We start from the raw sequence: 12,918 nt of genomic DNA on the forward strand, positions 1-12,918 counted from the left end.
AGCGCAAAATGGCGATGTTCTTGCATAAGAGATGCTGTCACTAATTTAAAGTCTGCTCATTTGCGGAACAGTATTTCTTATAAAAATGCAAAAAATGTTTGTTTTTTGCACCAATGCGATGCTAGGCCCTGAGCCCTTTTTGTGTTTTCTGCCCCAGGTGCCCGACACCAGGGTGCGATGGTTCGGGACATATCACTGGCAACTACGCCTCTCACAGAAGGTATTTTTCCCCACAAATACAAAAACCTCTTTGAACTGGATTTATTATTATTAAAATTGTTCAGTCGCATTGGCATACATTTCAATGACTTAAACTATTTGCCTCTATTTTTTCGCAGCCTTTCGGGTTGTCCACGGGCCAGGAAAAGTGGCATAAAGATCATCCACAGTAAAGAGAATAAAGAAGACCAAGAGCCTATCAGGTAACAAAAGGATGATTGGACCCCTAAAAAAACGTATATATCAGATAAATGAAACATGACCAGGAGATGGAGATGGAGATTGTGCAGTGTTTGGTGCGTTCTTGCAAGCAGAGAGGCGAGGAGAGATTGATTGGACCTTACCTAAATCCCTCAGTGGGCCTCTCTCCTGCAGCCAAATTGATTTCTCTCGTGGTGCAGAAAACACGCAACACACTGCTGCTATTTGGAAACTAAATGTTTGTTTGGTAGTCGCTGTACTACAAGTACAGTCTACTCCTGAAATCACTGCCTGGCTTTGGAATATGATATTCAATTGATTTTTTGAAAATATTAGGTTTAAAGGGGGCAGAACAGTGGACTAAAGGTTGGCACATTTAGCTTAAAGGTTTACACCTTATACTGTGTGCAGTTTAATAACATATTCCTTGTGCTGATTTGTTTATAGTCATTAAAAAATATGGCCAAAATGTTTGGGATGAATTATTTATTAGGGGTGTTAAACATTGGTTCGCGGGCCACACGTTTGACACCCCGTTTGACACTAGAGATTTGTACTATGTATAGAAAACAACTGATTTTAGAAATCTATATTGTGACAATAGAATATAACTTAATATGACTCAGTGCACGTTTGACTTTTAACCCGGCAGGTGCCCCGTTCCCGGTTGTGATGGTCAGGGTCATGTGACAGGAAAGTACGCATCCCACAGAAGCGCATCGGGATGTCCCATCGCGGCCAAGCGGCAAAAAGATGGCTACCTAAATGGAATCCAGTTCACGTGGAAGTCTGGCAAGACGGAGGGAATGTCCTGTCCCACACCGGGCTGCGATGGCTCGGGTCACGTCAGCGGCAGCTTCCTGACTCATCGGAGGTACTCGTCATATCTCCAATGGAATCATTTTCTAGCCTGCAACCATAGCAACAGATTGCCTTTCATTATTCTGCAATCTTGGCTTAAGCCAGAGCAGACGTTCTTATTTTCAACACATTTTTGCCTGAAGTTCGTGGTTAACTCTAGTGGTTGGAGGTGTCTATTGCCTCATATCTGGTGATACAATTCGTATCATGATTCACAGGTCACAATTGTATTTGATACTGATAATACACTTTAAGACGCTGAATGCGATTTTTGTAAAAAGAAAAAAATCAAATGCCGATATTACAGACGCTGAATGCAATTTTTGTAAAAAGAAAAAAATCAAATGCCAATATTACAGACGCTGAATGCAATTTTTGTAAAAAAAAATCAAATGCCGATATTGCAGACGCTGAATGCGATAAAAAAAAAAATCAAATGCCGATATTACAGACGCTGAATGCGATTTTAAAAAAAATCAAATGCCGATATTACAGACGCTGAATGCGATTTAAAAAGAAAAAAAATCAAATGCCGATATTACAGACACTGAATGCGATTTTTGTATTTAAAAAAATCCAATGCCGATATTACAGACACTGAATGCGATTTTTGTAAAAAACAAAAAATCAAATGCCTATATTACAGACGCTGAATGCGATTTTTGTATTTTAAAAAAATCAAATGCCGATATTACAGACGCTGAATGCGATTTTTGTAACAAAAAAAATCAAATGCCGACATTACAGACGCTGAATGCGATTTTGGTAAAAAAAAAAATCTAAATGGACATAATGGTACATTTGTATTCATTTATTTCTGACACATAATTCAGCCCAAAAGTTTAATGTCTGAACATAACATTTTCTCAGTTTTTAGTCCAGTGCAGGGGTCTTCAGCCTCCCTTAATTATAAAAAAATCCGACAGTTAAATATAGAGCAGTGTGTGTGTGTTTGTTTGATATTATTAGCCGTAAAAACACAATAGAAATTCTCTTCTTTCCCAGTCTGTCAGGCTGTCCGCGCGCCACCTCCGCCATGAGGAAAGCCCGGCTCTCTGGAGTGGACATGCTCTCAATAAAGCAGCAGCGCGGGATCAACGGTAGGTCCAACAAGAGCTTACCTTCAAAATATGGAACATCAAAACGCGCCGCCCGCCCTTATTTAGGAGCGAGTTATAGATAACGACAGGAGTGAGTGACACCGACCCAGAAGAAGCCTCACACATAAATCCAACATTAATTAACTGTGCTACTTATAGTGCGGACACTTCAATTTAGCCTTTGGTGAATTTTAGATGCTCATAAAAAGGTGAGAGGAGATCATAATCCAAAATTGTCTGAGCTTCTTTCTTCCTTTAATTGACTAAAATGATCCTTGTCCAATATTTCATCAGGGCGAATATTATGTTTCACAATGTGCTTCATCATTCATGGCTGCAGTTTTATTTTATGGTTTTAATGATCCCTTTCAAATACGAAGCCAGCTGTGATATTTGAGTCGGACCTGACGCAAACGTGTCCGCAGGGATGGACCACGACGACGAGCTCAAACATCTGGATGAAGAAATCAAAGACTTAGGTGACTCAAATTCCCAAGTGGAAGCAGACATGATCAAACTTCGAACGCAGGTAAGAACTTTTAAGCCTTCCCGCTTATCCCCCAGCGACCGATCGACCGACCGAGGTGTCCATGGTGCGTCCAGTCATTTCTTGAAATCTTGTGACCTCTTCTCCTCTTGTCAGATCACCACTATGGAGTCCAATTTGAAGTCCATGGAGGAGGAAAACAAGGTGATTGAACAGCAAAATGACTCTCTCCTGCATGAGCTGGCCAACCTCAGCCAGTCACTGGTTAACAGTTTAGCTAATGCCCAGCTCCCCCATATGGTAAGGGCCCCAAGGAGCGGCGAGCCACGATAGTCCTTGCAGAGAGGCTTGATTGCGCGAATGCTTACGTTGACGCTGTCGTGTTTGGATAGAAAATAGATCATTTTTTGTCCTTTTTATTTTTTTTGCATTTAATTCAACTTCAAATCTAATACCCCAACCATGTGGCTCGGTACTCGGACGTTTCGTCGAAAGACGTTTGGTCCCCGGACGTTTGGTCCCCGGACGTTTGGTCGTCCGGATGTTTGGTAGAACGGACGTTTGGTTGCCGGGTTGTTACTGTTGAAACCATCATGAGAGAGAGAGTGAGTTTAATATCTAAATATCTAATATCAAAATATCAACAGTAAACTCTGTCATAATTTGACAGCGAGCGAACCCGGCGACCAAACGTCCATTCTACCAAACGTCCGTTCTACCAAACGTCCGTTCTACCAAACGTCCATTCTACCAAATGTCCGTTCTACCAAATGTCCGTTCTACCAAACGTCCGGTCGACCAAACGTCCGGTCGACCAAACGTCCGGGGACCAAACGTCTTTCGACGAAACGTCCGGTCACGATGTGGCTCTTGTCTTAACGCTACAGCACAGCTTTGATAGCCGGTAATTTGCATTTAACCTAATGAGGCTACCAAAACAACATTATGGGCCTCAGCTAACCAAATTTTCCGGACTATATAATGCGCTCCGGAGGATGTTGCAATATTAAAGCTAACGTAAGCTTTCTTTAGTTCACTCAGCTACAACGTCAACTAAACAACAGACGCTTTTGCGTTTAGCTTTCGTAGTGGCACCCACACAGGCTTTTACGAACGATTTTGTCACGGTCATACTTTCCACTAGCAAAAGAATTGGCTTGATTTTTTTTTTAACCGTTACTAAGACTGGATAGGTTTTGTTTTCCAGCATGATAGTTCAGAATCCTGTACGATCCAGAAATGCTGTACAGTATTTCTATGCAAGGTCGATTCACCTATCAATGATGTTTCCTCACGATTCCACCGAATATGGCGCCGTGAATGAGCTCATGTGGCATTTCGGAAAAATTTCCAAGGATCACTTCTAAATTGATTTTAATCCCACTCGTGTAACATGAATGTGTTTGGATTCATTCTTTCTGGATGAAGCTTTTTTTTCCCGCTTTGCGTCATACACAATATTAACTTATGACAAACACTTGTAATGGGGACACCAGATTTTAGGAAGGCTAAATTTACAAGTAAAGTATGTACTAAATATACTACATAGATATGCCTTTTAGGCTCGCTCCTTGATTGTGCTTTTATCCTAAGCCAAGAGTGCCCTCCTATGGTTGCAAGAAAAGGCACAGGAAAACTATGATTTTTTTTTTTCCCCTCCAATTTATAGTCTGGAAAATACCTTCTTTGTTCACATGCAATTTCCAGATGCTAGGCAATAGAATTTTGCAGTTTATTTTCTTGCCGACAGTCAAACATTCAACATTACTTCTTTTGATTCTATTATAAATTGAAATGGAGATGGTATAATACTATGTACTTTAATTTACCAATGAACACACAGAGATAGCTATTAACAAAGTGGTTTAGAAACCGAAAAATTGCTCTCTTTTGCAAGAGAGTTGCAGACTAAAGTATATTTTCAAGATGTCACTTTGTTCCAAATAGTGGAGATGTTTACGGAAATGTATAATCATCATGATCATCACTTTTTTTTTGATTATTATAAAAGAATCTGTTTTATTCCCACAGAAACCGCTTTCACACAAAGAACCTCTTCTTCGGACTAACAGTTGTTTACAGCTGCACCAGCAAGTAAGTCTTAGTATTACACTTTTACCTCCCGAAATTATAAAACATCTATCTATTCCAAGGGTCGCGGGGGATGCTGGAGCCTATTCCAGACGGTACTCGGTCATTTGGTCGCCCGGAAGGTTATTGATAATTACCATTTAAATCGTTGCTCAAATTCCCTAAATACAAACTGCGAATTACTATTTCGTCATACTTAGTGCCCTATTAATTATCAGGCTAAAGAAAAGCTCCAAATTTCCCGTACTTTTATTGTTTTGGAGAACTTGTTAAGACCCTGACTGACTTAGCTTCTTAAAGGGACAACGCATGTACATACAAACTCTTATAAACTCACAAGTCCGCTCAGTGAAACTGCTCAGGGCCATTGTTGGCTTTTATTGATGCATAGGCCGTGTTGTTTTACCTTGTTTTGTCGCCGGTCTTTTGGTCGCCCGTTGTTTGGGTCCGGGCGACCAAAAGACCGGCGACCAAAATACGGCGAACAAAAGACCGGCGACCAAAAGACGGCGACCAAAAGACCGGCGACCAAACGACCGCACACAATCCCAGCCAACTATGGGCAGCAGGTGGGGGTGACACCCTGAATTGGTGGCCAGCCAATTGCAGAGCACAATAAGACAAACAACCAAGCACTCAAATATACAGATAATTTAACATATAATTAGCCCTCGCATGCATGTTGTTCGGGGATGTGAGAGGAAAGTGGAGTACCCAGAGAAAACCCACGCCAACCCGAGGAGATGTTCACAATACTTTTACGTGCCAAGATAAATCCGTTCTTCTAATAGCTTGATTTTGTCGTTTTTTGTTGGACTTCCAGGAGCCCATTGAACAAAACTTTGACGCTTACGTCACTTCCCTATCGGACATTTACACAAGCCAGGACCAGTACCACAGTCCGGAAAACAAAGCCCTGTTGGACAACATCAAACAGGCGGTCCAAGGTATCCCAGTCTAACCCAATTTGCGAAACACGTTCACCCGAGCAAGACGTCCGAGAATCCACCGGAGCGGCACAAGGTTCCACTTCCTTGTTCCACAATGGTTATGTACTTATAATGTACAGTGTTATATATTCTGAAAACTTTAAGGAGAAAAACAAAAAACAACAGTATTATGCTTAAACAAGAGACATTAAGAGTTTTTGTTCTTTTGGGGAGGGGGAGGGGCCTCACTCTGAGTACAAACACACAAGCATCAAAAATAGTTTTTGAAGACATTTTGTACGTTTTCATATGAGCTGACAGTGTCATATAATGTTTCTAGCTGCTCACATATGCACATTTTAGTGTATACAACAGTAAGCTAATGCTAACGGAACATGAGTTCTTTTTATTGCTTGACCACAGAGCATTTTAGATGAAAAAGCGGGCCGGTAATATAAAAAAAAAAAATGAAGCAAATCATTTTTCAATTCAACGGGTGGTTTTATACTTCCTTTGTGCTTTTCTTCTGTCTTGCTTGTGGCGTGTTGGCGGGCACGAGTTGGCTTGCAAACTGCTTTATTTTTCGACAATGCCTGAAAGACAAAAAAATCTTCGTTGTTTTTATTGTTACAAAAAAAACAAAGTGTAGCTGAAGTGGGGAAATTTGTAATCAGCGCTGTAAATGAAGACGAAACTGGCCGAGCGTATGTATGAATGTATGTATGAGCAGTTATATTGTAAACATCATTACACGGAAACCCGATGGTGGAAATCCCGTTATTTAGAAGAGCAAATTTATTCCCCTTTTGTGCACACTTGGTGTTAAAAAAAAAATCTCGATTCCAAATATACCAAGACAACGATTGAAAGATATCGCTCACATCCTCCTATTTGAATCCAAACGGTGTTGCAAGAATCAAAGAAATACTTCAGCAATATAAAAAAAAAAGCAAATCATTTGTTTATCCTAGTGACCAGACGCAATCCGCAAAAGGGGGACAAAACGTAGGGTAATATGCAATTTCTCGTTTATAAACCCGGCGGGGCAACACGAAGCTTTTTAATATAGCTATGTAAAATAGTGATTTTTTTATACAAATCTTTTAATACAAAAGTTTTTTAAAATAACCTAGGAGGAATTTGATTGTGGAAGTTGTCAAAGTGAAACATGGGTTCCACTTTTTTGTCTGTGATGTTTTGCACAGGGACACCTTCGTTTCCATGTTTTGATGTTCTTACAGAACTAAAAAGCAGTACCCGAGAGACGAAAAAAAAGGAGGCTTTTGTAAAGAGTATTTATAGACAGCGGGACTTACAGGGTCACTGTCCCCACGTATGTGCCAGTCGACTATTTGCACTTGTCCTTGAAGATATTATCCGTACAATATGGCGACGTGCAATTTTCCAGGTGACCTCTTTGGCACGCGATCGGAGCGACTAACAGCTTGGAAGCCACTGTGTGGATTAAGTAAGGAAAGGCAGAACAGGGAAGAGGATGACTATAACCATAGCGCTTAGGCTATTGTAAAAACATGATCAATGTTCATTTTTTTTTGCTATCTTTTAGGAAGAGGAAGTTATTCCCCAGCAGCACTTTATATCTAATCACTGTACAAAGGAATAAAGTACTCAATCAATTCAAGGTTTAAAAGAAGAAAAAGACAAAAAAAATGACGACAAAAAAAGCCGAAGACAACAAAGGCCTTGTGAGACCAGATTTTTTTTTAATGTTTTATTTATTTTTTATGTTTGAGCAGGTGAAATACAATCCAGCATCCACACCCAGCGTGATTGAACGCACTTCTTTCTCCATTCTGTTCTTCTAGTTGTTAGCGCTCATCAGAATTTGCCTTTTCCAGAGCTAATGCAGCTGAATCTGAAATGAATGAACTTTCGGGACTCTCTCGTGCACATCGTCTTTATTCCGCGCCATTGTGTCTGCAGCTTTTTTGCCAATATAGTGACGCTTTGGTAGAGTAATTGCTTAGTACGAGCTTTTTGGATTAACCCTCATTATCAGTAAAAAAATGGGAAAAGGGATTTATTAAAGCACAAACTGCTCATCTGATGTCGACACGTAATCAAGAAACCTGAAGAGTTATCGTTGACTATTTATAGATTGCCACATATTGAAAAGGAGGACTTTTCCTTCAAAAAAAGAACAGCGTGAAATCATCAGCGTTTATGACTTTATTTGCACCGTTTCATTTGGAGATGGGTTTCAGTGACCATGAACAAAGACTGGATTTTGTACAAACTATTGTGCTCTCTGTGGAACTGAAGTTTGATTTATTTTTGTACAACACGGCATGGATTTGTTGACATTTTAATTTTGCTATAAATGTGTGAGATCACAAGTTGCGGTGATATTTCATTTATAAATTGTGAACTTTGTACAATTTTTGTCATGCTGGATGTTGACACATCTTACTCGAATAAAGAAAAATGTGTTGCCAGAGGCCTGTAAAATACATCGGCTTCTTTTTGGATTTTATTCTCATCATTCTTGTGAACTGGATGTAACGGTTTTGTTTTTTTAATCCATGTAATCTGCTCCACAGTGATGAAGATGTCCGTCACTTTCTCCTCGATGGCGATGAGCAATTTTCACACGTAAAAATCACGTCATTATAATTATGTATTTTACTCATGGTAAATTCTTCTGTTATGTTTTGCTGTTATTTAACAAAAAAATATCAACAAACACTCAATAACACATATGGCCAGCCGATGGTGCCAGAGAGCTAAAATTGCCCAAAACTACTGTGTTTAATATTTCAATGTTAATAATAATTTTCATTCACTTGAACAGGTGGCCAATCCAGTCGCAAGGAGACACAGTGAAGACCGACCTGGGATCGAACCCCCGACACTAAAACGGTGGGTGCCAACGGGCTATCCACTCAACCACTGGGCGGCCCACAAAAATGTACTTTGGATTTAAGGTCTCCTTTTTTTATCCCTTTTTATTCCTATTATACCAAACAATAACCTGTTTGTCTCCTTGTGCCCTGAAATTGGCTGGCCACCAATTCAGGGTGTCTCCCGCCTCTGGCCTGAAGTCAGCTGGGATAGGCTCCAGCACCCCCCGCGACCCTAGTGAGAATAAAGCGGTTCAGAAAATGAGATGAGGTGCGATACAGCGAATTGCATTGACGCGTAAAATGTGCGGAGGAGGGACCCACATGTCAAAGAGATAGACAATAGGTGTCAACTTCCTTTTGAAAGGAATTTGTACTTCTGAAAGGAGATATTAATCATGATGCAACACATATACATTCAGTGCAATTTTGATTTTCCATTTTGTATGCGGTCATTTAGAGGAAATTTGACCAATTATTTGATTTTTGTGACAGTTTTGCACAGTAGCGTGCCATAAGAACATTTGTTGTTTTTACATCAAGGATAGAAAATGTGTGTATTCCTACATTGATTTATATTTAACCTCCCTATCTTTCATAAACAGACATAGTTTAATATTATTACTATTTACTAATCTGCCTTACTGAACTATTTTAACAAATATTCCATGCTAAGGTACTGGCCGTAACAGGTGAGCGAGCGCAGGTATGTAGCAAAACACACGCAAGCACCAGTCAGAATGTTACCTAATGAGCACCAATATGAGATTTCAATCTTTGTAGTAATCATATCATGTGTGATAATATGGCTCGCACTGTTTGAGCAATACAGATATTATTGTTGTGGTTGTATTTGCAAAGGTTTTCTGCATAATTTGCTTGCCTCAATTGGCAACCGAATTTTAAAAACAGTATCATTACGTTTTTAGGGTCCAAATATTCAACGAGATCCAAAAATAAAGATTCTGTGGCCTTTAGTTTAATGTAAATTGGTATGAATGGGAGATTGTGGGTTAAATTTTAATTTGAATGGGAGCAAATGGAAAGTTTTTTGTGGGACCAGTAACTTTGACTGAGGGTTTAAATGACTCCAAAGCATGCTTTTTGTTGGATTTTACTGCTAGACTTTTTTTTCCAGAAGGAGCAAGCACATTGGAATTTGAAATGGTTAAACAATTCACAAAATGTTTTTACTTTTGTGAGTCCTAGTTTAAATTCAGGAGAGGCCAATAGAGATTTTTGTTTTTTTTTTATTTCAAAATGGGATGGCCGCCAATCACCACAAGTTATGAAATCACTAGGAAAGTGCTTTTGTGTGCCAAAATGCCAACTCTTGTGCAGTTGTAGCACGGGGCGATGCCCTTTAAATGTCTAATCAAAACATTAACGACATTACCATGCGGCTGGCTTCATACATGCCTCCTTTTCTGTAAGACAAAGGTGTGTTCATCCTGTCCTCATTGCGTGAAGTCATCCCTACTAATAGTGGACGGACCTGTTTGACACCACTTGTGCGGAGAGTACTTTTTCCAATTTGCTTTTTACACATTCCACCCGGCCATGCTGGGTTTAGGAAGAAAAATGATGGAAATGTGTCATACTGTATTAACGGCAATTGTGGGTCAACAATATTTTTAAATACTATCATTTAAGGGCCATATTTTGATAGAGAATAACTATTAGATAGACTCCATATGTTGAGTCATTGGTTGCGTATATATTGTTATGTTTTCTATTTTAAATGGATGTTTGAGATAGCATATTTAAAATAACAGGCTTTTTTGTTAAACTTCTTTGCTTATTCTGGTCTATACTGTACATATAATGTTTAGAGGGAGTTGATCATTCAATGGAATGGTGAAGTGTTTCAAAACGTTTGGCTGTGTATGCACAAAGGTGGCAATAGGCACTCTAGAGTTGGATTATCATTATAAAGTGATTAAATTTTAATTATATTTGATATTTTTATTGTAATTCAGTTAGTTTTTAAATTGTTTTAGAGTGGACTTGCTAGTTTTTATTCATTTTCATAGTACTAGTACTTGAAATTGTTATCTGTCTCTGCGTGTGCGCGTACGTGTAGGTGCGTGTGCGCGTACGTGTAGGTGCGTGCGCGCATGCGTGTACGTGTAGGTGCGTGCGCGCATGCGTGTACGTGTAGGTGCGTGTGTCTATCTATATGTATATGTATATCACACCCGTCTTTGAGTTTAAAAATGCATTAGAATTTCATTGTGGTATACACACTGTTTTATAGCATCAAGACCACAAAAATCACCACTATTCTACGTCATCTTCAGAACAAGGACGTTGAGTTGGGCGGACAAACACACTGCGCGGTAAGTAAGCCGCCATCTTTTCCACATTCAATATGGCAGGACAATATGGGCGTGGTTACGACTATTGGCGACACAGCTGGTGTAAATTAAGCACATGCGCGGGGTCTCCTCCCTTAGAACGGCGTGTGTATGGCGACGGACGACGAGCATGATGAGGTAAGGCGTGGAGCAATTTCCTCGCTTAAGTGCATTTTTATCATACTACCGGTAGATTTTTTAGGAATCAATTGAGCCTAAAACGCCAACAAATCTGTTAGTTTAATGCCAGGTTGAACACACCGTCGACAATTGAAGTTTAAGGTCCTTTTCACAATCGGCTGTGTGCTGCATGTGACTAGTTAGCTTAGCATTAGCCTCACGACAACTTAAAAAGTTTGTTGTCCGTTTTCTCCATTATTGAGTCGTGTATTCATGTCTCTTTAATTTAATCAAACAAGGCCAAGACATCAAGGGACAGTTTGCTGGGTAAAGGCTCACTCAAAAATGATATCCAGACTGGTGTGTTGTATGTAATGATAGTTGTATGAAAATAGCACAGAGCACTCAAATTTATTTTCATTCTTTATCCTGATCGTTTATTAAATTTCTTGTAAGATTTCTTACCTGTAATAATTGTTTGGCAACTCCCAAATAGCTTGGTTAAATCAAGTTTTCCCTGTTTATCATCAAGATGCAGCTCTTCTGGCCTTCCCACAACACACAACCTTGAGGTTACAGGAGAGGAGACTGGGCCAGATCAAGGTAAATCTAGTTCCAACAAAAATCACCTAAGCCTATCTATTGAGTCTCTGTATATGATAGATTTTGCTTTTTTGCAAGGTTTCCCTGTTTATCATCAAGATGCAGCTCTTCCAGCCTGCCTACAACCTTGAGGTTACAGGAGAGACTGGGCCAGATCAAGGTAAATTTAGTTCCAACAAAAATCACCCAAGCCTTTCTATTGAATCTCCAGTGTCTGTATATGATAATTATTGCTTTTTTTGCTAGGTTTCCCCATTTATCATTAAGATGCAGCTCCTCCGGCCTGCCCAGAACACTCACAACCTTGAGGTTAGAGGAGATGAGGCCGGGCCAGATTAAGGTAAATCTAGTTTCAACAAAAATCACCTAAGCCTATCCTTTGAATCTCCGGTCTCTTTATATGATAAATTTTGCTTTTTTGTAAGGTTTCCCTGTTTATCAAGATGCAGCTCTTCCAGCCTGCCCACAGGAGATGAGACTGGGCCAGATTAAGGTAAGACTAGTTAAAAACACACCTAAGCCTATCTGTTGAATCTCCAGTGTCTGTATATGATATTGTTTTCTTTTTTTGCAGCTCTTCCTGCCTGCCTGCCCAGAACACTCACACCCTTGAGGTTACAGGAGAGGAGACTGGGCCACATCAAGGTAAGACCAGTTTAAAAAAAAGCACCTATCTGTTGAATCTCTAGTCTTAATATGTAACTCTTGCTTTTTTTTAGCACGCATCAGGCCTGTCTACTCTGAAGCATCTCCAACTGATATTCCTCGCAGATGTCTCTACATTTTGGAGAATGCTAACAAGTTAATGTATAATATTCATACAAATTAAAAAAGTTTCACTAAATACTAGTTGCAATTTACTTTTCCCATCCCTCTAGCTTTATGCTGGCACAATTCTAAGGATTTCTTTGGACATCATTCCTAGGATTTTCTTATTAAAACAGATAGTGCAATATTTGAAGCATCTTTATAGGATTTTCCTTAAAAATGCTTCAAATATTGCACTGAGTGTTTTTATAAGGTTATCCTTAGAACCTCATTCTAAAGATTTTCTTATAAAAACACTCAGTGCAATATTTGAAGCATCTA

At 39.5% G+C, this 12,918-nt stretch overlaps 1 protein-coding gene and 1 long non-coding RNA gene across 13 annotated transcripts in view; both read left to right on the forward strand.

Moving 5' to 3' along the window:
* myt1lb (myelin transcription factor 1-like, b) overlaps positions 1–8,359 on the forward strand; it is a 97,865-nt gene extending 89,506 nt beyond the window's left edge. For 10 of the 11 annotated variants that reach the window (XM_077620486.1, XM_077620487.1, XM_077620478.1 and 7 more), the window contains 6 exons: positions 158–220; positions 339–422; positions 1,073–1,294; positions 2,287–2,381; positions 2,807–2,910; positions 3,025–3,216. In XM_077620486.1, the coding sequence (XP_077476612.1) occupies positions 158–220; positions 339–422; positions 1,073–1,294; positions 2,287–2,381; positions 2,807–2,910; positions 3,025–3,201 (745 nt within the window). In that variant the 3' untranslated portion in view covers positions 3,202–3,216. Of the gene's footprint in view, positions 1–157; positions 221–338; positions 423–1,072; positions 1,295–2,286; positions 2,382–2,806; positions 2,911–3,024; positions 3,217–5,782 lie in introns of those variants that run through there. The other variant, XM_077620488.1, reaches the window with a different exon arrangement.
* Positions 8,360–10,911: 2,552 nt separating this feature from the next.
* On the forward strand, positions 10,912–12,673 carry LOC144090095 (uncharacterized). 2 transcript variants are annotated; one of them, XR_013305279.1, is made up of 8 exons: positions 10,912–11,088; positions 11,206–11,244; positions 11,759–11,829; positions 11,908–11,989; positions 12,076–12,169; positions 12,255–12,322; positions 12,404–12,474; positions 12,549–12,673. It is a non-coding gene; the product is annotated as an uncharacterized LOC144090095 (long non-coding RNA). The 2 variants fall into 2 exon arrangements; XR_013305278.1 differs by lacking the exon at positions 10,912–11,088 and having other exon boundaries at positions 11,153–11,244.
* The last annotated feature ends 245 nt before the right edge of the window (positions 12,674–12,918 follow it).

This window comes from Stigmatopora argus, chromosome 15, assembly GCF_051989625.1.
Source record: "Stigmatopora argus isolate UIUO_Sarg chromosome 15, RoL_Sarg_1.0, whole genome shotgun sequence".
In the NCBI taxonomy this organism is placed as follows: domain Eukaryota; kingdom Metazoa; phylum Chordata; class Actinopteri; order Syngnathiformes; family Syngnathidae; genus Stigmatopora; species Stigmatopora argus.